The sequence below is a fragment of the Malaclemys terrapin genome, chromosome 23, assembly GCF_027887155.1.
Source record: "Malaclemys terrapin pileata isolate rMalTer1 chromosome 23, rMalTer1.hap1, whole genome shotgun sequence".
Classification (NCBI taxonomy): Eukaryota; Metazoa; Chordata; order Testudines; family Emydidae; genus Malaclemys; species Malaclemys terrapin.
The window spans coordinates 7,042,224-7,069,068 of NC_071527.1; the positions used below are offsets into that span (position 1 = coordinate 7,042,224).

At 59.0% G+C, this 26,845-nt stretch overlaps 1 protein-coding gene across 3 annotated transcripts; it reads right to left on the reverse strand.

The window, feature by feature from the left end:
* Positions 1 to 1,094: 1,094 nt before the first annotated feature.
* CALCOCO1 (calcium binding and coiled-coil domain 1) lies at positions 1,095 to 25,763 on the reverse strand. 3 transcript variants are annotated; one of them, XM_054012667.1, is made up of 15 exons: positions 25,684 to 25,763; positions 17,330 to 17,494; positions 16,268 to 16,370; positions 15,038 to 15,231; positions 14,350 to 14,508; positions 13,753 to 13,901; positions 12,735 to 12,825; positions 12,315 to 12,470; positions 11,358 to 11,612; positions 10,601 to 10,726; positions 10,146 to 10,241; positions 9,712 to 9,823; positions 8,951 to 9,165; positions 7,099 to 7,205; positions 1,095 to 4,145 (listed from the first exon to the last, which is right to left on the reverse strand). In XM_054012667.1, exons 2-15 carry the CDS (start codon positions 17,489 to 17,491, stop codon positions 3,941 to 3,943), a joined length of 2,130 nt encoding a protein of 709 aa, XP_053868642.1. In that variant the 5' UTR covers positions 17,492 to 17,494; positions 25,684 to 25,763; the 3' UTR covers positions 1,095 to 3,940. The 3 variants fall into 3 exon arrangements, with proteins under 3 accessions (XP_053868642.1, XP_053868641.1, XP_053868643.1); XM_054012666.1 differs by lacking the exon at positions 25,684 to 25,763 and having other exon boundaries at positions 17,330 to 17,500; XM_054012668.1 differs by lacking the exons at positions 12,315 to 12,470; positions 25,684 to 25,763 and having other exon boundaries at positions 17,330 to 17,500.
* Between the last annotated feature and the right edge of the window lie 1,082 nt (positions 25,764 to 26,845).

Here is a 26,845-nt window from a genome sequence, read left to right on the forward strand (position 1 = left end):
TTCCTGCAGCACCGGTGTAGACCAGGAAGATATCCTAGCCACCAGCTGAGATTTTAATGTCCATTTTGACCTTGTCCACAAACCCACAAGGAGGCAGCTTGGCCCAGTGGCAAGGCCTCTCAGGACTTTTGGGTTCTACTCCTAGCTCTGCCACTAACTGGCTGGGAGACCTGGGCAAGTCACTTCCCCACTGTGTGCCTCAGTTTCCCCACCAACCCACATCTGTTTAGATTGTAAGCTCTCTGGGGCAGGGACTGTCTCTTGCTCCGTGTCTGTGCCGGGTTAGCACAATGGGACCTCTACATGTTTCCATAATAGTAATACATCCATGCTAGGGAGGCTGGGATCTATGAGGCTGGGAGTCATGTCTCCTGGCCTTCAGACCCGTCCCCTGAGGATCAGTCCTTGCAGCTTCCTCTCATGCCTCTGGTACTGGTCGGTCACGGAGACAGGAGCATGGAGTCACTGGTTAGAGCTGGCACCAACGAGAAATGCCTGGGGTCACGCAGCTGCAGACCCCAGACATCCTGAGTCTCTGCGCCAAGTTCAATCCATAACAGAGTCCGTAGCAGCTGGGCAGCGGGTCAAAACCCAGTTGGCACCATCTGAGTGTTGCTTTCCTCCCTGTGGCCAGCAGAACTGCATTCTTACACTGCAGCGGTGCAGACTGGCAATCTACTGCAGGCAACAATTCTGCCCAGTTGCCTGCAGACCGGCCTCCCCATGGGGGCCAGGGAGGATATGGAAGGAGAGCTCTGGAGGCAAAGCCTGCACCAGCCAAGGGACGGGGACAGATCTTTGTTTCTAATACTTGCCGTTGTGTTTATCCTGCCCTGCTCGGCTCCACCACAGCACCCAGCAGCGTCCACCATTGCAGCAAGAGGAACGTTTCCAATCCCAGGTGCTTCGGCTGCCTATCCTGCCTTGATCTCTGCTCCCGGCTGCCTGGGCATCGGCCTTACCCCGCTACAGGCCTAGTGGCTTTTACTCCCATGAGTAAAAATCAGCCCGACTATCCGGGCAGCGATCTCCCTGAGCCTGGCGGAGCGGCGCAAGGTTTTACGGTGCCCAATAAACCATAAATCAGGCAAAGCTTTGAAGAGACCGGATTTTATTAGAATAGCCAAGACATGTAATATAAATATATATACACACTATACATGGGCCGTGTGTGTGTGTGTGTGTGTGTGCACGCACTGGTTTTTATTGCTCTGACGTTCGGGGACCTTAGCTGTCTTTTTTTTGTGTGTGTGTGGGGGGGACATTAAAAAAAACAATCACCAAAAAAAAAAAAAAAAACAGGCTGGGGACGAGATTGGGGAGAAGCAGGGAACAGCTGGATACATCAGAATCACCAACCACGGTTAGTTACAAAATAAAGAGCGTCTATAAACCAGTGATCAAAACAGCAGCCTCGTCTCCTGCATTCAAAAGGCACAATCATGAACTCTCATCCCACCCAGCCGACTGACTGAGAATTTGGGGGCTAGCATAACGCCTGGCTTCTTTCTCCTTCCCCCTCAAGAAGAGGAGGGGGCAAATGGAGAGTCACAACAGTATTATATTAAAATAATAATAATAAAAAAAAAGGAATTGCAACCGTGAATACCAAAAGCAAGTGAATGAGAATAATCGAAGGGGGGGTATGTACAAGGGGGTTGTGGGGGTTTGAACTGTCCCCCTCCCCCCGAAATCAAGCAAACCAACTGCAAATCAACACTAATTACTGAGCATGCTACAGCAAGCGGCTATGAGACGCAGAGACCCGGCGGACGGGCACCCTGCGTCAGGAGAATTATAACAGTAATAATGGACAAGTCAGTTTAAAAAACAAGGTGAAAATAAAACAATTTCAGGGGTAGTGTCAGGGCTCTGCCCTGCCTGCTGCCCCATCCAGGGGTCATGCCAGGGCTGGTGACCCTCCCTGTGTTGTCTCCCCAGGGGTCATGTGAGGTCTGTGCCCCTCCTCCCCCCGCTGTCATGTCAGGGCTGGTGCACCCCTCCCCCCCATGCCCCAGGGACCCTATCAGCTCTCAAGTTGGCCAGGTGGGTCTTTGGACCTCTCCTCCCCATCCTGGCACACTGCACCCCCTTACTGCACCTGGCATAGTCACTACCCAGCGGCCCAGAGGCCACGGGGAGGGGCAGATTGCAACAGAGCCAGGGCCTGGTTCTGCCCTGGGAAATGCTGGTGCAAAGTTTGGATGATGCCATGGCAGTCGTTCCTGATTTACACCCAGGTGGCTGGGATCCCTGGGGCGCCCCACAGGGCAGACGAGATTGGGATCAGGCCCGGGGCTGGGAGTGGCTCAATTCCAGGCCAAGGGGATGCTGGGGCCAGGAGGCTGCTTGGCAGAAAAAGCAGCTGGTGGAATCCAGCCCCCAACCTGGGCTGGGATAGGACTGATATCCTGGTGTACACCACTCACCCCCATGTACACCCCCCCTTCCCCTCAGGGCATGTGTATTCACACACACAGAGCTCTGGGCTCAGCCCCCTTTGCCCCCCCCCATACCCTGGGTGCTGCCCTGTGCCCTCCACCCAGTGCCCGGCCCAGCCCCACCTCCCCATGATCCTTCCCCACTTCCACCCCCTACCTGAGATCGCCGGGAAGGAAAGGGTTTCGGTGCATGGGGCTCTGGGTCCTGTGGGCCCTCTCGGGCCGTTAACCCCGCGTGGGAGGCGGTGGTGGCGAACGGCAGGAGCCGATGGACGGCCTGTTGTGCCAATTATTTATGCAGTTGACAGTCTAACAAATCAGTGGTCGTTAGCGGTGCGCTCCCAGCATTATCGGCTGGCTCTTGGTGCGTGCCAGCGTCTGCAGGGCTGAGAAGCGGCAGGCTCTGCTGGGTGCCCATGGGCAGTGTGGGTGGGGTGGGGGCTGAGTCTCCTTGTCTCGCAGCCAGGGAAACTGAGTCCCGTGGGGGAACAGACCCTTATGACAGTGGCAAAATTCTCTAGCTGAGACATGGAAACCAGTAGCCCAGCCAGAGGCCCAAAGGCTAGTTGATTGGGCCCAGGGGAGTGGAGCTGGGGGTGGGGCCAGGACCCCTGGCACATAGGCAGGGAGCAGCACAGGGCAGCTGTCTTTGGGATCTGAGGGGGGGGGGGTCTTGGGGCATCCACGAGAGGGGAAATCCAGGCCCCTTTTAGCCTGAACTATGAGGCAGCCTAACCCCACTCAGCCCCCTTCCCTGCTCTCCTCACACTGACCTCCTGCACCTACCCAGAGCCCTGAGGGACCCAGGAAATCTGCCTACCCTCACCTGGGGGGGGGGGGCAAGAGGGGACCACCTGGCCTTGCCGTCCCTGCACTGCTCCTCCACCCCCTGTACCTTCCAAAATCCGGTGCCCAGCAGTTCCCAACACCTTGCGTCTGGAGCCCAAGGGGAAACATTGGGGGAAGACAGTGTGTCCCTAGGGCAGCCCCCCAGCTCGAACCCCACCCTGCAGCGAGCCTTCCCCAGCCCTAAGCAACAGGCCCAAGTACCAGGAGGCAGATGGGAGTTGGGGCACCCCCTCTGGGGATTCCTATTGCCCTGACACAGAGCCGCCCAGCCAAGGGGTGTGTGAGCCTGCCCCCCCTCCACTCCAACTGATGAGCGCTCAGCATCTGCAGTGGCTGAACCCCATATTTGGGGGGTGGGAGCAACTCGCCCTATTTCACCCTAAGGCAGCAGGGTGGGGGCTGGAGATCTCAGGCCTATGGACCTGCCTGGGAACAGCCACTATGGGGCGCTAGTGCCCAGCGCCCCCATTCACTCCCTGCTCTCGGATGCCATGGAGGGCGGGGGGGGGGGGGTAAATCGCCCCCCAGGGATCGGGGGAGCCCAGGCACCCTTGTGTGGCTCCTAGGGGGTGAGCCAGGCTGGCAGTGCCTGACAGGAGGGTCTGGGGAGAGAGGCAGGGGGGCAGGGAGAGGCGGGGGCGACGGGGGCATCACTCGAAGGCGAAGGGGTCGTGGGCGCTGAAGAAGAAGTGGCTGTCAACGTGCTCTTCCAGCGCCTCCTTGTCGCACTCCAGGGGGAAGCGCTCCTTGCAGATGGGGCACTCCTTCCACAGGCCGGGGGACGCGGGCAGGTCCAGCGGGGAGGCGCCCATCCCGCAAGGGCCCGGGTCTGACGGCTGGCGGCCGGTGATGCCGCTGCACGGGGGCGACAGAGACAGAGGGTCGGCACCCCTAGAACTCGCCGTCCCCATGAGCGGGGCCCTGGCACCATGCCCCCCGCCACAGGCCCTGCACTGAGGGCATAGCCGGGCTGGGGGCCAAGGTTATTATGGGATCCCCGCCTCCCGCTATTCCAGTTCTCCCCCTCCTGATTCCCCCCATCCCCCCGATCTCTCTTTTTGCCCCTGCCTTGTTAGACTCTGCAGAACACAGAGCAGAGGACCCTGCACAGGACTGGCCCCCCCACCCCCACAGCGCAGCAGCCCCTCCCCCTTCTCAAAGGGGAGCAGTGGCCCCCTCAACCCAGAATTCCTTTTATTCCTCAGACACCCCCGGCTCATCGCCTCTGCACACGGCACCCTGCGCCCATCCTGCCCTTCCCCCGACATCAGCATCCAACCCTGCCTCCCCCCAACTCGTCATCCACCGCACCCCCTGCCCTATTCTGACGCCCCCACCCCATCCCCTGCATCCCTTCTGCCCTTCCCCTGACACCAGCATCCAACCCTGCCTCCCTCAACACGTCATCCCACCTGTGACAAACCGGGACTGTTCTTAATGTGGTCTTTGAATGCTGAGTGGGGAGTTTGGCTGGGACGGTCTGCATTGGGGGCTGGGAGACTGGCCTTGAGGGAAGATATCTGAGCATGAACCCAGAAGGGAGTTGGAGGCTAGGTGACACCTCTGCCTGGGAAACTGGACAAAGGCTGGGGGAGGAGCCCAGGGGAGGCTGGGGGAGAGACGCTGGAGAGAGGGGGAGTGTCAGGAGCTGGCTGGTATAATGAAGGGGAGCCCAGACAGGGCTCTGACCCCTCAATGGGCCTGTGGTGCCCCTGGAACCCCAAGATGGACCTAATTGAGAGGGTCCTGTTGTCTGTGCCTGCAAGACCTGTCTTGGACTGTGTTCCTGTCGTCTAAATAAACCTACTGCTTTACTGGCTGGCTGAGAGTCATGGTGAATCGCAGGAAGACAGGGGTGCAGGGCCTTGTGTCCCCCCACACTCCGTGACACCACCGCACCCCCTGCCTTCCCCTCATGCCCCCATCCCATCCCCCGCATCCCTTCTGCCCTTCCCCCGACACCAGCATCCAATCCTGCCTCCCCCCAACACGTCATCTCATTGCACCCCCTGCCCTCCCCTCATGCCCCATCCCATCCCCGCATCCCTTCTGCCCTTCCCCCGACACCAGCATCCAACCCTGCCTCCCCACAACACGTCATCCCACTGCATCCTCCATGCCCTCTCCTGATGCTGCCATCCCTTCCCTTCTGCATCCTCCTGCCCTCCCCCGACACCCCATCCCATCCCCCGACACTTCCATCGCATTCCCTCTGCCCTCTCCCGACACCCCATCCCATTCCCCTGCCCTCCCCTGACACCCCATCGCATCCCCTCTGCCCTCCCCCGACACCCCATCGCATCCCCTCTGCCCTCCCCCGACACCCCATCACATTCCCCTGCTCTCCCCCGACACCCCCATCCCATCTCCTCTGCCCTCCCATGACACCCCATCCCATCCCCCTGCCCTCTCCCGACACCCTCATCCCATCCCCTCTGCCCTCCCCCGACACCCCATCCCATCCCTTCTGCCCTCTCCTGACACCCCATCCCATTCCCCTGCTCTCCCCTGACACCCCCCATCCCAACCCCTCTGCCCTCCCCCGACACCCCATCCCATCCCCCTGCCCTCCCCCGACACCCTCATCCCATCCCCTCTGCCCTCCCCTGACACCCCATCCCATCCCTTCTGCCCTCTCCTGACACCCCATCCCATTCCCCTGCTCTCCCCTGACACCCCCCATCCCAACCCCTCTGCCCTCCCCCGACACCCCATCCCATCCCCCTGCCCTCCCCCGACACCCTCATCCCATCCCCTCTGCCCTCCCCCGACACCCCATCCCAACCCCTCTGCCCTCCCCCGACACCCCATCCCATCCCTTCTGCCCTCTCCTGACACCCCATCCTATTCCCCTGCCCTCCCCCGACACCCCCATCCCATTCACCCCCGCACCCACCCTGCCAATCCCCCAACACTGACTTCCCACCCCACCCTCCCACCATACGTCGATCTCATCCCCCTGTATCCACCTGCCCTCCCCCAACATGCCGTCCCAGCCCCCCCTGCCCTCCCCTGCTGCCACCACCCCATCCCATCCCACCCTTTCCCCAATGTCCCCATCCCATCCCACCTGCAACCACTCTGCCCTCCCCCGCTGCCCCCATCCCACCTCTCTGCACTCAGCACCCTGCACCCAACCTGCCTTTCCTACTCCTGACACCCCCATTGCAGCCCATTCCCCCGCACGGGGGGGTGGGGGGCTGGGTGCACAGACCCTACCTTACCTTGCAGCTGGGTGATTCTATCTATTTCACTTGCAAATAGCCCCCCTCCCCGCCCCCCGCCCGCCCGCCTCTGTCTGCAGGAGAAAGGAATCTAATGATGCTGAAAATTGATTCAGAAATGCCCTGACACGGCCGTACATCTCCCGGCTCCGCGCCTGCCACTTTTATGGCCACTGGCTGTAAAAGTCACCGGCTCCCCGCGCCCACAGGGAAATTTATATATTTTTACTAACTAAGAGGAGGCTTGGAAAACTGCCCCCACCCCCCACTTCCCCTACTCCCCCAGCCCCCCACCCTGCTCCCCTCCATCCTGCTCCCCTCCATCCCCCCACTGCTCCCCTCCATCCTCCTCCCCATCCCCTACTATGCTCCCCTCCACCTACTCTGCTCCCCTGCTCCCCTCCATCCTCCTCCCCAGCCCCAACTCTGCTCCCCTTCCCCCACTCTGCTCCCCTGCATCCTCCCCCCCATCTCCCCACTCTGCTCCCCTTCATCCTCTTCTCCATCCTCCTCCTAATGGGCAGGGCGAAGGAACAGCCCCCTGTTCTGCTGACAGGCCCCAGTGCGTCCAATCCCCCCCTCACCTGGCCATCTCATAGAAGACGCTGCCCAGCTCGGGCAGCAGCAGACTGGTCTCTTCCCCTCCGCTCCGCACAGCCGCCATCAGCACGGCCTTCTCGTCCTCTGCCTCCTGCAGCGAGAGTGGGGGTGAGAGCGCAGGGGGCCAGAGTCCAGCCCCCACCCCCCAGCACTGGGGTGCCCCCTGCGCACAGGCATATTGATTGTGCCCACCCCAAGCAACTGGGCTCCCCAGAAGAACAGCCCTGCTATGTGTCACAGGCCCTATACTGCCGAGGATGGATGAGGATTCTCCTTTACCTCTAGTGGTAGTGGGCTGAGCCCTGGCAGCCTGGGGGTGTGAGTTTTATCCCCATTGCTGCACGGTCCTCAGCTGTACTGCTAGGGTGTGGGCTACCGGATGGGTCTCTGCTAGCTTCCTGCCCCCTGGCTGCGTGGGGGAATCATGGAGCCATGAATGCGTCGGGGGGTGGGTGGGTGGGCACTGGGTCAGCAGCCTGCTCCCCCTTGCAGCAGGGGATGCTGGGATTGATCCTCGGACCTGCTGGGCTGCCCCTGAGGGATCTCTGAACCGAGCTGTGTCCCGTCCTGAGCGGGGCCAGTGTGTTGTGATGTCGCTGCCAGCCGGCCCCCTGCCCGCGATCCCTCCTGCTACGTTTTGTGGGGCTGCCATGGGCCATGCGGGCCGCCCCCTCACACTGAGATCCCGCAATAGACAGCATGGAAATGAACCGAGTGCAGGGATGTTCTGGTCCCAGCAGCCGGGCAACCTCCCTAGGACCAGCATAGCTCCCCTTCAGGAATCCCAGGGAACCCCAAACGCCTGGTGATCAGCTGACTGCCACATCCAGATCTCACCAGCCCAGAAGCCCCAGGGGGTTGGGAGCTTTGGCTTTGGCCTGTGGGGGGAGCTACTGTGGTGTAACCAGATCAACCCCCCAAACACTGTTACTTTCCTAGTGTAGATGGGCCCCAGTCCTGAAGGGCAAAGATCAGCCCCTCCTAGGGCTAGCGTTTGAGTTGGCCCAGATGGTGCAGAGTCCCCCATCCTGCTGCTCTCGCTGCCCCCCTGAGGATGGAGGTGAGGGGGCTCTCCCAGCATTGATGCCATGAGGCTGGCAGGGAGAAGTCCCCATCCTCCCAGCTGACCCCCCTCACTTTCCTCAGTGGGAGGCACTGACACCCCCCACTTTCCCCAGCAGGAGGTGCTGGAGAGACTCCCCGGCACCCCCCCTTTCTCCCAGGCCATTAATTTACTGCATGTTTTATCATGCCAATTATCAGAGGTTTGTAAAGTTTTACAGGGGCGGTCTAAAAAGCCCCTCCCCCCACTCACAGCTGGAGGGGCAGGGGAGGAAAAAGCTGCCCCATGAAAGAACAGCAACTGCAGTGGGACACGGAGAGATTTCAAATGTGGGCCTGATCCCCAGCCTGGCACAGACGCCCCTTCGCCCCTGTCCTGGGAGGAGGGGGCAGCCATCCCCGGTCCTGCAGCTCCAGGGACCTTCCAGCTACTCCTATCAGGGATGCGGTCGAGGGGAATGCAGGAGGGCTTGGGGGGCTGGCAGATAACCCCTCCTCCTGGGTGACGCAGGCTCAGATGCACCCTCAAAGCTGGGCTTTCTGTTGCCCAGGAGGGTGGGGGGCCCAGCCCCTCCTGCCAACCAAAACCCCACCTCATCCGCCTCTGGTGGAGTGTGGAATAGTGGGGTAGAGGAAGCAGCTAGCAGCCAGGACGCCAGGGTTCTATTTCCACCCTTGCCCCTGCTCGCTGTGTGACCGAGGGTAAGTCCCTGTGCCTCAGTTTCCCCCTCCACGCTGCACGTGCTTGGGGGTCCTCGCCCCCCGGGGACTCACTGAGTCGGAGCTGTTGTCCTCGGTGGGTTGCTTGATCTGGGTGGTGATAGGGGCGGGCTGGCTGATCACCACCTTGTGCATGGGCTCCCGCAGGCACGGCGGGGTCTTGGTGCCTGCCCGGTTGTCGCACAGGCTGTAGGGGCTGAGCTGGGTGTGGATCCTCATGTCCTCGGGGGACTCGTCCTCCGAGTCCGAGAGTGGGGAGTCCAGGGAGCCTGGCGGGAGTGGAGGCCACAGGGTCACTTGGGCAGCCGGTGCCCCCCGCTGAGCAGGGCAGGGCAAAGGGGGGGAACCCTGCTGGGGGGAGGAGCCTGGGGAGAGCCAGCACAGGGGGTGTGGGAGTGGGGGGGCGGTTCTTGCGGGAGGAGCCGAGGGACGGCTGGCACTGGCACAGTATTGGTAACTTCGGGGGGCAGCACTACTCTTCTGGGTGAGGGGGAAGCAGCACAGGGTGATGTCAGGGAGGGAGACAGGGGGCGAGTGGAGAGTGCACATAGCAGTGACAGCGGGGAGGGGGGCTCCCGGGGCAGAGAGGAGGGAGTTGGGGGCAGAGCAGGGAGTGATGAACAGGGGTTACAGTGAGGGGGTAACCATCAGGGGTGCCGGGGCATGAGGTGAGGCAGTGAAGGGGGGCAGAGGTAACGGGGTGCGGGGGACAGGGGTAACAGGGGTGGGAGGATGGGGGTGGGGAGGTAACATGGGTGGGCTGACAGGGGTTGGGGGACGGAGGTAACAGGGGTGGGGGACGGGGTGTTACACACTCAGCGCTGTGGCCGCTGCCTCCTCCTCCTCGGCTGCTGTCACCTCGCTCCACTTCTCGTCGGCCACCTTCTCCAGCCGCTCCTCCAGCTTGCGGGCGTACTCCAGCAGCTCCTGGGGAGGGGAAGCCACCGGGGTCAATATTGGCCCCGCCTGTGCCACCAGGCCATGGGGAGATTGGGTGGGGACCCGGGGGGGAGGAGGGAGGCAGGGTCTTTGCCTGCCCCACCCACTGTCCAGGCTGCAGGGCCCCTGCCTGACCCCAGGGCACCGCCCAGCCCCTATGCAGGGAAGGCCATGATAGGGGCAGGGAATGTGACTCATGTCACCCCCTCCTGGCAGTTTCTTGGCCCCCGCTGGAGCCTGGGCCGAGAGCTGATATCCGCCTGGCTCCGGGGTTCAGCCCCCTTTGACTCTGACCCCAGCTGGCACCAACCTGTTTCTCCTCCTGGAGCTGCTCCTTCTCCTTCTCAGCCACCTTCAGGGCCGCGCGCAGCTCCTTGAGCTCCCGCTTGCTCTCCGACAGCTGCACCTGGGCGGGGGGGAAGGGGGCACAGGACCGTGAGAACTGCCCCAGGGCAGGGAGTGTGGCAAGGGCTGGCCCTGCACCAGCCTTGGGAGGGAACCTCCATACCCGAGGAACCTGATCCCCCAGAACCCATGAGCGCCCCAATCCCTCCTCCTATGGGGCAAGGCATCCCCTAGCACCAGTGTGTGGCTTTCGGGGTAGGGCTTCCCCATCCCAGCTCTGATTCCTCCCCCTTAGGGCAGGGTCCTCACACCCCGCATGGCAGGGCCTCCCCATCACAGCTCTGATCCCACCCCTTGTAGGGCAGAGACTGGGGTTCCCCTCTGTCCCAGGGGCAGTGCCCACCCCCCTACTGGCCTTACCAGGCTGGAGTCCCTCTCGTGGGACAGTTCAGATTTCAGCGCTTGCTTCTGGGCTCGCTCCTCCTGCAGGTTCTTCTCCAGCTTCAGCACCTCGGCACTCAGCTTCAGGATCTTGTCCTTCTCCGCCTGCAAACAGCATGGGGGGTGCTCACAGGGGCCGGCACTCGCCTGCTGTGGGGAGCCCAGCACATCTCCCTAGCTAGGCTGGGATGGAAGGACTACAAATACCTAGTGCAGCGCTAGGGGGCGCTGCGCTGCAGGGAGCAGGGTGAGAGGCTCAATAGGGGGCGCCCTCACCTTGCAGCCAGTGCTGGCCCCAATGCGATGCTAGGAGGTGCTGTGCTGCAGGGAACGGGACAGGGGGCTCAGAAGGGGGCGCTCTCCTCTCTGATTCTGGGCTGCAGGGGGATTAGTACAGGGTATTCTCCCCTCATGTTGTGCTTCAGGGAGCTAGTAGGGGGCGCTCTCCCCATAGCCAGTGCCCACCCCAGTGCAGCTCTAGGGGGCACTGTGCTGAGACATAAGCCAAGTTCTGAGCATTGTGTGGGTCACGAAAGGGGGACTTTTCCCAAGGCCTGGACATGCTCGTCCCTGCTCCCTGTCCACTGGTTACTGAGACAAGCCCAGCTAGGGGATGCGCCTTCATTTCCTATCCTAAACTGTTGAGCATTGGCAGTACCCCACCCCAGAGGTGGCTGCACTCCGGCAGTGGATGCAGCCATTCAAGTGAGAGGCCCAGCGGGGTGGGGGTTGGCACCTCTATGCTCTGCAGCAGGTTGCTCTTCTCCTTCCACCACTGGCCTTTCCCCTCCTTCCATTTCAGGGTCATGTCTGCCAGCTTGATGTTGGTTTCGGCTGACTCCAGCCGGCTCTTGTGGAGGTCCGAGATGGTCCGGTCCCGGATGGAGGAGGCGCTGGCCAACTCCTCCCCCAGCAGCACCACTTTCTGCTGGCTGGCAGCAAGGAGGTCCTGGGTGGAGCGGAGCTGCTCACACAGCGCTTCCAGCTGGGCCTGGGGGGGTCGGAAATAATGAATGGGATGGAAGAGGCCAGCTGGGCTCTGCCCCTGCATCCCACCGCCAAACACAGCAACAAGGGAGCAGTTGATGGCATTTAAAAGACTGTTAAAATTCTTTCCTATTAGCATGTGGAACTCCCTGCTGCAGGATGTTATCAAGGCAAACTGCTCAGTGAGCTCTGTGAGGTGCAGGATAGCTCTGAGGTCTATGTGCCAAAGCCAAGCTGGAAATAGCTGGCCTTTCCTCTAAGCCAGGGTTCAAATCCCATTAGGGCTGATGCAGGCCTTCTGAGGAGCCAGGAGATTTCCCTCCTGGCAGAGATCTTCGAAATCCTGCTCCAGGAGGGTGCCAAAGATCCTGCGGCGCTTTTCACATGAGCGGGGTTTGGGCTGCTGCCTTCTTGGTAAAATACTATCCTGTTACTCTCCGTGCCCCAGAAGTGGCTGCATTTCAGGAGTCAGTGGGAAAAGAACCTAGGAGTCCTGGCTCCCTGTCCTCACCCCTAGAACACACACAGGCACCCACAGCAGGGAAAGAGAACCCAGGAGTCCTGGCTCCCATCCCCCTGCTCTAGCAGCGACACCGCCCTAATCCCCTCTTTTGCAGGGAAAGGGCTGGTGAACGCACACACCCAAGCAGGGGGAGCGGAGGCTGCGCCATGGCACCGAGGGGGGCCCCCCACCCCAGGCACTCACCGTCCTCTGCTGTGCGGCTGCCAGCTTCTGCTGCAGCTTGCTGATGTCCTCCTGCAGCACCAGGGCCTGCGACACCTTCTCGCTGTGCCGGGTCTTGGCCAGCAGCAGGTCGCAGGCCAGGTTCCGGCTCTCCTGCTCCGAGGCCTGCAGCTTGACCTGGGGGGGTGGGGTGGGGGGGACATGATCCTCACGTGCCGGCCCAGAGACTCCCGGGGGGCGGGGATGGGACCCACCTCCCTTCCCTCTGGGTGCCCCCTGGGGATGGGGGAACCCTGCCGCTCTCCGTATGTATGGGGAGGGACCCCCCACTCCTGTGTGTGTCTGAGGGGGAGGGGAGGGGAGGGACCCCCGCTCCTCTGCTCACCCCAGCTAGCTCCACCACCAGCAAGTCGCCCCTACAAGCCCCGCCCCGGGGCTCACCTGGTAATGCTCCTTCTCGGTGTTCTCCTCCTTGAGCTGGTGGTGGATCTGCTCCTGCTCCCGCACCAGGGACTTCACCGTGTCCTTCATCCTGGGGGTGGGGGAGGGACACAGGCAGGGTGAACCCTGGCTCGGCTCGGGGCACTGCCAGCTACAGCAGTGGGGGGGCGGGTGAGGCGCAGCAAGGGGGCCGGGCAGATCCATTGCTGCCCGCCGGCCCTTCCGTGACGCTGCCGGGCCAGAACCCCAGAGTGAGTCTGTGTCCTGCAGCCTCGCTAACGGGACCCCTTTAGTCAGCATGGCCTGGGCCTGGCCCTGTCCTATCACACGGGACACTGCAACCCCACTCCGACCCCAGAGGCTGCACCCCCACGGCACATTAGAGTCCATGCTGCTGAGGGGCGGGGGGGAGAAAGGAGACAGCATCCAGTACTGAGCCCCCACGCTGCTCCCCAGAGCACAGCACAGCGCCCCCTAGGGCACTAGCCCATTCTCACTCAGGGTGAGCGCCCCCCGAACAGCTGGCCTCTCCCCCTTCCCGCAGGACCCTGGTTCGGCCTCGGCAGTCATCCATCCGAGCGCTGACGAGGTCCAACCCTGCTTAGAGACTGGACGAGATCACAGGCCTGGACCCATCCCGACGAGCCACAAGGGATGAGGCCACCTTCCTTCCCGCTGGGCCAAGCCACAGCCCTGTTACTCACCTGCCCCCGCCTCCCCCACACCCGCCAGTGCAGCCGGGTCACAGCACTGACCCTAACTCCCAGGGCTGGCACACGGAAGTTTCGCGCCCTAGGCGAAACTTAGACCTTGCGCCCCCCCCCCCCCCCCCCGCCCCCGTGGCAGCTCCCCACCCCAGCTCACCTCTGCTCCGCCTCCTCCCCGAACACGCCACCCCCGCTCTAATTCTCCTCCCCTCCCAGGCTTGTGGTGCCAAATCTTGGCGCCCTAGGCAACCGCCTAGCTAACTCCCCTCCCCCTCCCCAAGCCTGCTGACCCCCGCCCACTGGCTGCTCACCTGTCCAACTCCACCTCCTTCTGCAGCACCTTCTCGCTCAGGGCCTGAACGTCCTCCTCCAGCTCCTGGATGCGGGCCAGCTGTCCCGCCTGCTGCCGGCTCAGCGCGTCCCGCTCATCCATCACGGCTGCATGGGAGCTTGAGAGATCCTGGGAGAGGCGCCGCCGGCCGGGGCGAGGAGGGGTGAGCCGCGATTGGGGACACGGGAAGCCCCGACCCCGTCTCCCGCCTGGGATCAGCACAGAGTCTGGGTGCTCTGGCAAGGGGCAGGGAAACCCAGGGGCTCCCAAATCGGAGAGCCCCTTTGGAATCTGGGGCTAAGCCAGTGGGTTGCAGGGAATGCAAGGAAGAATATGGGGTCCCCTCCTAGGTGGGCATCTCCAGAGAGGCAGCCCAGCCCAGTGGCCTGAGCAAGGAGCCGGGAGGCCTCATTCACCCGTCGGCGTGCCTCAGTTTGCCCCCAGTGTGATGGGCAATGGCCTAGTCCATGGGGACGACACTGGATCCTTATCAACCCGGGAAGTGGGGTGGTGGGGGATTCAACCCAGTGGCTGTTGCCCGATAGGGCCCGGTGCCCGCAGGGGGCACCCCACACACCTTGTACTGCTCCGCCAGCTTGGTGTGCTCATCCCGCATGGTGCCCAGAGCCTCCTCCAGCTGCTCGATCCGGGCCTGCAGCTCCTTCACCTCCTCCTCCAGCCGCAGCTTCTCTCGCAGCAGCCTGCTGTGCTCCTGCTGGCTCTCCTCCAGCTGGTTCTGGGGGGGAATGGGACCCACAGGGACCGGCGCTTTTAGTACAGACTGAGGGGGCAGGCACTACACTCACCCCAGGCCCCCAGGACATTGCAGGGCGCACAGGCAGGCAAGGAGTTAACTCAGGTGGGCGAAGCAAGAGACTAGTGGTGGGGGCTCTTATCACAGCAGGGAGGTCCTTCTGAAGGGGCAGAGCTGCTGGAGGGTGGGGCCAGGGCTAAGCTCCGCCCCATTTCCCAATGCAGTTGTTACTGCCTGCCCTGTAGGGAGAAAAGCCTGGCAGGAGGGGAGGGGCTTGAGTTGACTGGGGCATGGCCAGGTGCCCTCTTGGGCAGAAGAACAGCTGATCCCTCCTGTTGCCCTCCACCTTGTGCATTGGGTGAGCTCACAGCCCAACCAGGCCCAGGGGAAACTGAGCCACAAATCTGTGAAGTGACTTGCCCAAGGCCACTGGCAGAGCTGGGACCAGAAGCCAGGTCTCCGGGCACCCATCTGGTGCTCTGCCCACTAGGCAATGCTGATCCCTCATTACCTGCAGCAGGGTGGCTTTGGGCACCACCAGCAACATGTCCATGTTGCCCTCGTCATCCTCCTCCAGCGTGACGAGCTCGTCCATGGGCCGGGGCTCGCTGAACTGGAAGGGGCTGCTCTGGCCGCGCACCTCGCCACGGCGGTCCACATAGCGGAACTGGTACTGCTGGGCCCCTGGCTTGGGCAGGTAGCTGGCTGCAGCAGGACAGACACAGCCCAGCATCAGATGCCGCTAGGGCCTTGCCAGGAGGCTGACTGCTTCCAGGTGGGGGCTCGGATGCCCCGTAGTCTGGGGCTTGGTCTGGTCCCTGGCTCTCCTCTGACACGTCTCGCCCCCAGCAACCGCCCCGCACTCCTGAGTCCTGGCACCAGCGTGGTTGGTACCATGGCAGAGAGGCTGGCAAGTGCCTTGTCAGCAGACCACGTTGGTCACAGAGGTGCTGCCCCCCCAGCCAGTGTGCCACCCCCAGGCCTTGAGCCTAGTCTGTGTGGCCTGCTCTGGCCTGGCCTCTCTGACAACCAGCGGGTAGCACCAAAGGCCGACGGTGGCCTGGATGCCCGTTACATCAGGGGCTGCTCGGAAACCTACCATCCCATTCCAGTCCCAGCCTCGCTCCTTCCCCCCGGCTGCCTCCTGCACCCCTTCCTAGGATCCTCTCTGCTTTACCCCCTCCCCTCCCAAGCTGCTAACCCTGGGGTCCCATGGGAAGCCCCCGTTCCAGTCCTCAGCTCCACATGAGATGTCAGGGCCAAGCTGTGTGAGCAGTCCCTCCCCACCCACTGCTGCCTCCTCAATGCCCCCTGTTGTAACTGCACCAGGGGGCTTCAGGGAGATTTGGTTTGCAGCTGCTGTGGCATGAGGTCATGGCCACGCCTGGAGGCGGGACGCCACGCGAGATGGGCCCATGGGCCTGATCTGGTGCGGATACTGACCTGGATTGGCCCGTGGGTCTGGTCCAGCAATGTAAGGTGATATTGGGCTGGATGGGCCCGCTGGCATGACCATGTCTATCAGGGAGGCCGAGATACCAGGCTAGATGGGCCCTTGGTCCAACAAGCCACGGCAAAGCCTCCGTAACCCAAACCCTCCCCCAGGGCTGCCACCCCTTCAAACCGTTGCTCCGGCTGCTCAGTGACGGACACTCCCCGTCTGATCTTACCCTCCCGCAACCCCCACGCACGTAATCTACGCTCCGCACACCCCGCCACCCCCCGGAGCTCCCCCACCTACCATGGAACTGGACGCTGGAATGGACGGGCGCCCCCTCCGCGCCTCCGTCGGGCACCACACACCACACGAAGGTGTAGTAATCCCGCACGGATGAGGCCTCCACCTGGACAGACAGACGCAGGCAAGAAGGTGTCTGAGGAACCCCTGGCATTAGCTGAGCGTTTCTCTAGCGCTCATCAAGTGAGTGTCACTGTCCTCATCGGGGGAGTTGGGAGGGGCTATCACAGCAACGAGCGTCTACACTGCCCACTAAGCCCGGGCTCTGACCCAGGTTTGAGCCCAAGCCCTGCTTCCGTCCACACACAGATCTGTCTGACTCGTGGCACTCAGGACCTGGGTCCTACGACCCTGCTGGGGGTGGGTGTGGGTCAGAGCCAAGGCGTGTCATTTTGCAGTGGGGATGCACCAGAAAGCGGCAGACCCAAGTCAAAGGTCTCCAGCGAGACCCGGGGCTAGCGATTGTAAGCCCAGGTTTACCATGCTGCGTGGATGCTCAAGTGAGGGCTTGGAACTGCTGAAGCCTCAAGCCTGGGTCTGCAATGCAACTCACCCTAAGATGATAATACTGCCTAGCTGTTACACAGCACAGGAGGGCAGTATCATTCCCCTGCCCGCCCCTGTTTTACAGATGGGGAAACTGAGGTACACGGAGGGGAAGTGACTTGCCCAAGGCTGGCCACCAGGAATAGAACCCTGGTCTCATGAGTCCCAGGCCAGCGCTCTAGCCATTAGGCCACGCTGCCTCGTTTTGCTTTTGCACGCAGGGAAAAGCAGGAGGCTTGGTTGACTTGCGGGTGAATTTCAAGGTGACCTGCAGAAGTGGGCCCCTCCTCTCACGTGCACGCTGCGGGCTCAGCGCAATGGGACAGCAGAGAACGCAATAGGAGGGGAAGCCTCTACCCCAGGTGATGAGGAGGCCAATCGGACACCCTGCACCTCCCCATCTCAGCCTAATTCACTGTCTGATCAGAAAACTTGACATGCCGCCTCCCCGAGGCCACATCTACTGTGGAGATCCCAGCTAATGCATCCAGCTCCCATCCACCTCTCTCTTCCCAGTACCTTGAATATCCCGATCCAGTCGCGGGCTGACGGCTTCATGCTGGGGGGCAGGGTGTAGTGGCACTCGACCTTGGTGTTGGGCACGTAGGTGCGGGCCACGTTGAGGAAGGCCATGGTAGGGTGGGGCTGTGCCTGTGACTTGCTAGGAGACACCTCCTCCATCCTCTTCATCGGGGTGGGAAGGTGAAGAAGGAAGAAGGACAGTGTGACAGTCTGTAACCCAATGTTCACCCTTTCTACAAGACTATGATAAATTTTGTACAAAATATGCCTTGTGAGGTATCATTCAAAAACTCGTAATTTGCTGACCATTACCGTCCTGGTAAAAAATGTGTGACAACATTGTATGTAAAGTTATACAATTCTACTGTATGACATTGCAGAGACATGTTCCAAGTTTAGAAAGGCAGCCACAAACCAATTCCAGAGAGACAACAGGCAAACTGATGCCTCAGCTAGGTGTCAACAAAATCAAATGGACCATCACCTGGTTAAGTGGCCATTCTTTGGCAGGAAAAAGTGTGTGAGTGAGAAATCTACATTTTGGCAAAGAAAGAGCTGGAGGTTCCCATCTCCTGCTGTCTCCTGAGCCTCAGCTGGAGATGATTCTCAAAGAAAAAGAGAACTGTAAGAAAGGGGAAGAAACTCCCCAAAAGATCTCTCCTTTCACCTCGACTCACGGCTTTGACAACACTTGAAGGACAAAGGAAGGGATCCTGGCAGAAAGGAATTCAGCCAGTGAGGCTGCTAGAACATGTAGGAACAGAGACTTTTGCTTTGAAATCCCTTAGCTTGTTAAGTTAGACCAGGGGTTGGCAACCTTTCAGAAGTGATGTGCCGAGTCTTCGTTTATTCACTCTAATGTAAGGTTTTGCATGCCAGTAATACATTTTAACATTTTTAGAAGGTCTCTCTATATAAGTCTATAATATATAACTAAACTATTGTTCTATGTAAAGTAAATAAGGTTTTTAAAATGTTTAAGAAGCTTCATTTAAAATTAGGGTGACCAGATGTCCCGATTTTATAGGGACAGTCCCGATTTTGGGGTCTTTTTATTACATAGGCTCCTATTACCCCCCACCCCCTCTCCTGATTATTCACATTTGCTGTCTGGTCACCCTATTTAAAATTAAATTAAAATGCAGAGCCCCCTGGACCGGTGGCCAGGACCCGGGCAGTGTGAGTGCCACTGAAAATCAGCTTGCGTGCCGCCTTCGGCACGCGTGCCATAGGTTGCCTACCCCTGAGTTAGACATTAGTTGTGTTTTATCTTTAATTTCTTTGTAACCAATTCTGACTTTTATGCCTCATTACTTGTAATCACTTAAAATCTATCCTTCTGTAGTTAATAAACTTGTTTTATTGTTTTATCTAGACCAGGGTGCTTGGATTGAAGTATTTGGGAAACTCCATTTGAGATGTCAGGGTTTGTGCATATCATTTTCTATTAATAAAACTATGGACTTTATATGAGTTTGTGGTGTCCAGGAGAGAGCTGGGCACTACAAGATGCACATTTCTGGGGGAAAGTCTCGGACTGGGAGTTTGTTGGTGTTGCTCTGCAGTGTAATTCACGGGTGGTTGGCTGTACTCTTGCAGTGTAGCTGTGAGTGAGTTACAGGCGTGTGAGCAGACCAGGAGTGGTTGCGCTCACAGTGAAGCCGTGTAAAAGGCACCCCAGATTGGAGAATTGAGGGGACACAGCTGCTCAACCGTCCAGATTGTACCCTGGGGAATGTCACAGGTGGGAGGGAGAAAAGAGATGGGGAAGGGGTAGGATGGGCAAATTCCACCCTGGACCAGTCTGGGATGCCCTGAAAGTCACTGCTTCCCTACATGCCACGGGTACATCCACGGAACTCATCACCGTGGGCACCTCATGGGCATGGATGCATTTAGCTGCCCAGCCCGCAGGAGGCAGGGCAGTGCCACTGTCTCTATTTTACAGCGGTTCTTGGGCACACAGCAAGTCCATTTCAGAGCCGGGAATTGAACCCAGGAGTCCTGGCACTCAGGTACCTTTGGAGTTGGACCCCCAAGACCCCACATATTTCAGACAGAAAGGGACCTTTGTCTAGTCTTTTTAACTCTGGTTAGTGTGCCACTAAACTGGGTCTCAGGGCACTTGGGTTCTGTTCCCATCTCTGCCACTGACCTGCTGTGTGACCTCCCTCTGTGCCTCAGTTTCTCCTTCCACCCTGCAAAATCTTTGGCGCAAGGATGGTGGCTTGCACCTAGACTAGTAACCTTGGCTGGGGTCTCTAGGAATTAACACAAATCCATTGACAAAAACAGTTCAGATTGCCCCATGCTCATCCAGCAAAACGCAGACCTCTGACAGCCAGGACACCCAGAGTCAAGGTACACACAAATGTAACCTTAACTCTGCCCTTCTAAGCGATGGCACAGGGTGCCCACAAGACACGTACTTGCACTCTGCCTTTGCAGCTTGTGCCCATCGCCCAGGGAAGAAGCATGCGCCAGCTGCAGCACAGGGTCCAATGCCATCTCTTTGCCAAGGCGAAACTTATGTCCAGGTGAACTGGACTGAAAGGGTGCTGCCTATGCCCACCCTATGCCTGGATACGGAGCCTCCACTGCAAAATCAACCCCACACTTGCTGTATTTTACAACCTTTCACCATTGCACACAGGACCCCCTCAAACACAACACTATCACTCACCCATCAGGACATGCCCACCCCACCCTCATACCCCACCTCGCTGCTGACGCCCCCCATGGCAAGAAGACCCCCGTGCCCCGCTGCTGACACATGCTTCCTAGCTCAGCTAGGAATGAGACAAACGGCATCACTTAGGATGCACGTGCACCATTTTCCCATCCTCACACATGTGGGGTGAGGCGTGGGCAGAGGGGCTCAGAATCTCTGAGGGAAAGGGCACCCCCATATCGCCCCCCATCACAATCACAGCTCTGACCAGCTTCTCCGGCTAATCCCTCCACCATTCCATATAGCTCCACCTAACAACAGCGAGCACAGATGGAGCGCACACAGATAATTCCTACTAGCTACCGCCAGCTCCGGAGGGTCAGAGTTAAGGCCGCGTTGGGGCGTCCCTTCACACTGTCTTTTCTGGTTGTCCGAGGTTTGAGTTCTGCTGGACAGGCATGAGACCCAACAGGCAACCTCAGCTCTGGGTTAACCAAGTTTTTTGTCTGTGAATTTCCTTGTTTCCCAACCAGAAAGAGAAACATTTTTGGTAGGAGTCAGGGGTCAGGCAGGTCGTTATAGCTGTCCCTTACGTTTGCAGCTGGCTAGCAAGGAGGCTATGTGATCCTAAGAGCTCCTGTCCCCTTTGGCACAGAACCATGCGTCGTGTTGTGAAATGTCTGGAGGGGGGAGCTGCTAACAGGGCAGTGAGAGAAATCTCATCCCTGGCCCCAAAACTGACCAGGGTGGTTTATTCCGTGGTGGTTTAGTTACAGTAGCTTTATGCAGTGCAGTCATTCTCCTCCTCACATGAGGTAGCGCCCCCACCCCCATTTCCAGCTTCCCCTCCCTGTCCCGCCCCATGAAGCCATTCAGGACCATTCCTTGGCATGTGAGAAGCCACGAGCATGTAAGAAATTTGTTCTACGTGTATCACAAGCAGCTGCTTAGGGGAGGGCCACACATTTCTCAGTTACAGAGGCTGCGCTGGACAGCAAACTGGGCCCCCGGCAGGCGCCCCCCTCCAGCTACTCCCCCTGCTCTGGCGAGGCCCCTAGCTCGCCCAGCCTCCAAGCTGGCCCCCTGGCCAGCCCCACACAGGGGTGCTGTCACCTTAACTTTGAATTGTCTGATTTTCAGAGATTTCAATGTGTGGTGTAGTCAGGGCGCCTCCAGAACCTGGCTCACATTTGTGGGGGAGCAGGGAGAGGGGCTCAGACCCCTTAGAATAGCAGGGCCCCCAAGATCCTGGCGCACACACACATGGAGGGAGGGCAGGGAAAGGGGCTCGGTCCCCTCACCCCAGAGGGACAGGGCTACTGGATCCCAGCACACACATGGGGGGCAGGGGAGGAGCTCAGATCCCTTAGAACAGCAGGACCCCCAAGAACCCAGCATACACAAGGACTCGGACCCGCTCAGAGGAGCAGGCTGACACCCCCCTCCCAAGATCCTGGTACCCACATAGAGGGGAGAAGATGGGGCTCACATGCTCTCACATCCCTAGTCACCCCATTTACCCTACCACTTCCCCACGTCTCCCCTCCCCATATCCCACCCCTCCCCCACTCCAGAGCCCCCAACCCCTCTCCACTCCCTGCCACCCATCCCATGATTCCCATTCCCCAGCACTCTCCCAACCCCTGGCCTGGAGCAGCAAGCATTCATGTGTCATTCCTTTTCCTTTCAAAAAGAGTTTGCGCCCCTTCTCAGTTCTCCGCTGTCCTCGGATTACAGTTCCCAGCAGTAACAGAAACCCTTCGACAGAGGCAGACAGTCGCACCTGGCCTGTAATTCGTCCTCAGATATCTGCCAAGGGTAGCTTTCAAAGCTGCAATACCTGGAGGGTAGCTCAGGGTCACAACCCGTCCCCTCGACCCACCAAGTCCCGTGCAATCACTATGGCTAGAAACCGTCTTTCTGCACGTCACATTTCAAGAGAATCCAAGAGAGCATTTGACTTAGAACAGTCAACCTTTAACCAAAGGGGTTCTCAACTTTAACCGCAGGAGCTAGCCCTTCTACTGTGCCTTTCACCCATGGATCTCAAAGCTCTTTACAAAGGAGGTCAGCATCAGTCCCTTCATTTGACAGATGGGGAAACTGAGGCACCGAGCAGGGAAGAGACTTGCCCAAGGTCACCTAGTTGGCCAGGTCTCCGAGTCCCAGTCCGGTGCTCTAGCCACTAGGCCCCAGAAAATGAGGCCCTACGGAACCAGGTGATGTTTGCCGCTGCGCAGGGGGAGCAGATGCGTCTACTGCCCTTGGCACGGATGCATTGGCTTTAAGAAATGCTGCTGCGAGGTGAGAGGACAAACACGACTCCTCACCTCTCCCACCAGCTGGCCTACCAGCAGTATCTGGGTCTCAGCCTGACTCTCCAGCATCAGATCCCAAAGTGCTTTACAAGCAGCGTATACCAGGATCGCTCTGATTGCTGCCCTGGGGCGGGGCCCACAACGGCCACACCACACGGCAACAGAGGACAGAAAGTGGAGTCTTGAGTTTTTGTCATGAGTCTCATGATAATGATTGCTTTCCTGAAAGTCCCAGCTCCTGGAGCGAAGGGATACGTGATGATTTCAGCCTTCCTTAAAGAAAAAGAACGTTTTCAGCCCTCGTGGCAGTGGAGAAAGTTTCAAAATATGACCCCAATGCACCCTAAAGGCTCAAAAAGCAGAAGGCAAATAAAAAGAACCCCAATGTTATTATTTGTACATAATCTCATGATTTTTGGGGAGCCTGACTCATGATGTTTGAACATTTGGGGTTGGCGATACTGAGTCTCGTACCCAGCTGGGGAATGCACGGATGCATGTTGAAAGCCCTGGCTTTTGTGAAAGTGGCTGCAGGCATAGGCGCTGACTCCGTGGGTGCTCTGGGGCAAAATTTAGTGGGTGCTCTGCACCCACTGGCAGCTAAGCTCCCCTCACCCCCTGCCCTGCCCCTCCTGCTCCTCCCCCTCGGGTGTGCCGCATCCCCGCTCCTCCACCTACCTCCCAATGCTTCCCGCCCGGCTGCCACCAAACAGCTATGTGGCAGTATTAGCATGCTCCGGGGGAGTGGGGGTGGGGGGTGGAAAGGAGGAGTGGCACACTCAGGGGAGGAGGCGGGAAAGAGGCTGGGATTTGGGGAAGGAGTGGGAATAGGGACAGGGAGGGGATGGAGTTGGGGCGGGGACTTTGGGGAAGGGGCGGGGCCGGGGGAAGAGGGGGCATCGAGCACCCAGGGGAAAGAGGGGACGTCGGCGCCTATGGCCGCAGGATGCTTAGTGACAGCAAAAGAGCCAGGGCCTTGATTTTTACATCGCAGCTGGAAGCTGGCGGCTCCAGCACCTGGCTGGGGCATCGGTTCAGGACAGCTTAGAGTACTTTGGGGTCTTTGTATTCTGTTTGTACAGCACCCAGCGCAACAGGCTCATGGTCCATGACTGCGCCTCCGAGGCGCTACCACAACACAGAAATAAGAACAACACCCCTTGCTTTATCACTAGAATCATTTCCCTCAGAAGCCTGGGTTTTCCTGGAGGGACTCCCCTCCAAGCATGGGGAGAGAGACATGCTGGTCCTGTCTACACAGCAGCTGCAATTAACTCAGCAGCTAGAACAGCAAATTATCTAGTAAGCTCCATGGCCAGGGTGAGGTCACGTCTACACTACAGGTTAACAATGTGGTAACAGCCAAGAGACTCATACACAGCACTGATGGGGCTGTAGACATCTTCAAAGGGGTTCACTGCAAAGGGGGAGGTGACCAGGCATCCCAATTTCTTCTCTGGACAAGCCAAAATCCTCGCTCGATGATCCCATGTGACAGAGGCGCCCTGTAACTTGGTGCCTTCCCTGCCATCATTAGACTCTCCCGCACACTGGCGCCCGTGTGCAGTGATCATACGTGGTGAGTGTCCCAGTACATCTGAATGAGATTCCCCAAAGTGCGCCTGCACCAATTATAATCCCCGGTGCAGCCATGCCTGGGTGAAAGATCTGCTGGAAGGCAGCGTGGCCTAGTGGATACAAGACAGGATTAGCACTCCAGGGATCTGCGCTCTAGTGCCAGTTCACACCCTGCTTTGCTGGGTGACCTTGTGTTAGTCACCTCCTCTCGCTGCCTCAGTTTCCGCATCTGTAAAATGGGGATAATGCGGCTGACCTCCTTTGTAAAGCGCTGTAAGACCCACCGATGATAAGAGCTAGGTATTAACATTAGCTCCTCTACAGAGTCCTGCTATTACTAACTTCCTCTGACATAAAATGAACCTCTGAGCATCTTGAGGTTGGCAGAGTGGCGCTGTGGCTAGAGCATAGAATTAAGGCAGGACACCTGGCTTCTACTCCTAGCTCTGCTGTGTGACCTGGGGAAAGTCACTTCCCCACCCTGTGCCTCTGTTCCCACTCCCACCCTTTGCCTAGGGAGACTCTGAGTTCTTTGGGGCAGTTACTGCCTCTTTGTGACTACAACAGGGCCCTGATTTGGCTTGGGACCTCTCGGCCTTGCTCTCCTGGGAATCCTGCACAATCACCGCTAAAAAGCGCTCGAGGCCTGGGCGAGACACCTCATGATCGGCCCCACAAGCCCAGACAGCGCACGGCTGGCGTGGGACCTCCTGGCCATCATCCAGCCAAGTGCCTGAAGCTACATTCCTTTCCCCTCCCTGGAGTCTGCTGCTCCAGTTGTGCCGAGCCAGCCAAGGAGCAGCCATGTGCAAAACAAATCCCAGCAGCTGCCATCCATCCTCTCCGCTCACCTGGCTGCCAGGGACAGGGGGATGATCCCTTGAAGCTTGCACAAGGCAAGCAGGGCGCACCAGCCTTATGCAAGGCCGGTTCCAGGGAGAGACAAGGAAAAACCACCTCCCAGCTTGGCAAGAGAAAAGACCTAGTCCCCAGCGGGGGAAACTCTTCCCACTTCTCCCCCCTCGCCCCTGCCCTTCTTGCCCAGAATAAAAGGCTTTAAAAAAATCAAATGGCTCCAAACCAAAGTGACAAAGGAAACTCGTGTTCGGAAACCCAAAGCCACAGGCGTGCTGGGGAAGGAAGCTGCACGGCGGGGAACTTGTGCAGGGGGGTGAGGGGGTGGTGAAGATCGCCCTGATGCACCAGCCCCAGGTGCAAATACAGGCATGGGAGAGATTCTTCGCTCTTTAATGCCACGGGGGTGGCTAATCTCTGGGTTGCCCGGGGCCAGGGGCATCCAGGAGGGGTCAGCTCCAACCAGGCAAACAGTATGGCCGGGCAGGTCGCAGGCCTGTCCCAACAGCCAGGGGAGATGGGGGTAAAGCAGTGGAAGGGGGCTTAAGCAGGGGGGAGTTCCATCTCCTGGGCTGCCCCTTTCCAGAGGAGAGGGATTGCCCCACTGCCTTCCCTGCAGCAGGGAGCCCAGCCTCCCCAGGCCTCGAAGCACAGGCCAGGCAATCCTGAGATCAGCGGGCTGCTGGACCCCAGGGTACCCTGGCTACAGGCAGAGCCCTCGCGAGGGAGGGCACTGCGGGGGAGGGGGGAGAGCACGGATCGCCCCTGGCACGAGGCTGCACGGTGCAAAAAGGGAATTGCCCCTCTCCAAAAGCCCAGACCCAGACCCACCCCCTCCCCAGGCAGCAGCAGAGGAAGGAGGCGGGGAGCAGGGGCCTGAGGGGAGGAGAAAAGCAGAGGCGCCCCATTAGATAAAGAAGGTCTCTTACCCTACAGAGCAATCAGCTGTTCCACTAACCTTTTACCAACAACAAAAACACCACTCAGCCCAGCAGGGGGCGGGGGGAAGGAGAGGCCCGGAGCATGCTGGGAGTTGTAGTTCTCTCTGGCTGCCTGGCGCTAGGGTGGAGCAGGAGGGGAGACTGCAGCTCCCAGAGAGCCCTGGGGAGAGGGAGACAAAGAGCCTCCTGGCCGGGGAATCTGGGGAGTGTAGTTTGCCCAGCTGGGAAGTCCAGGCAGAGTATGGGGCAAGGGGACTTCAACTCCCAGGGTGCACCGGGCTCCCAGGGGCCATGGAGGCATTGGGTATTATTCAGAGAGGAGTAAGGTTTCAAGTTGTTCAGGGTAGAGCCATACTCGGCTGGGAGCTCGAGCGGCCCCTGTCCAGGAGCGACGGGCCTGGTTATTGCCCGACACGCTGTCCCTGCCCTAGTGTGATGCAAGAGCAAACAGAAGCTGCGCACACACACAAGGCAAAACAAACTGAGCACACACAGTGCACCCGCAAACGGAATGCACACCCATTGCAACACCAAGCGAAAAGTTGCACGCAGCAGGCAACACAAAGTCAACACACAAAATGCGACTCTGAACAACAGCTGTACAGACAACGCAACACCAAATGAAATGCGCACACACATTGCAACACCAAACAAAAGCTGCACACATCAGGCAACAAAAACTGAACCCACCAAATGCAATGCAATACAAACTGAACATGTAATGCAGCACCAAACAAAAGCTGTACGCACAATGCAACGCAAACTGAACACAAAAAATACAATGCAATACAAACTAAACACAATGCAACATCAAATGAGCTGTAGACACAAATTGAACAGACACTGCAACACCAAGGAAAAGTTGTACCCCCAATGCAACAGCAAGCAAAAGCTACGTACACAATGTGCACACATGTGAACATCACAATGCAGCACAACAGTTGTCTAGCAGTTTAGTAACTATATTTCCCCAATGAATCGCAGAGCTAATATGGGTATTTTCTCTACCAGATTCAACAAACAAACTAGACAGCCCTGCCTCAGAGAAACCACAGTCCCCGGTATTGCTAACCTCAAGAGATCAAAAATCATGAGTGGGGCTCAACAATAATGAAATAAATAAATAAAAAAACCCTGTGTTTTTCTGGTC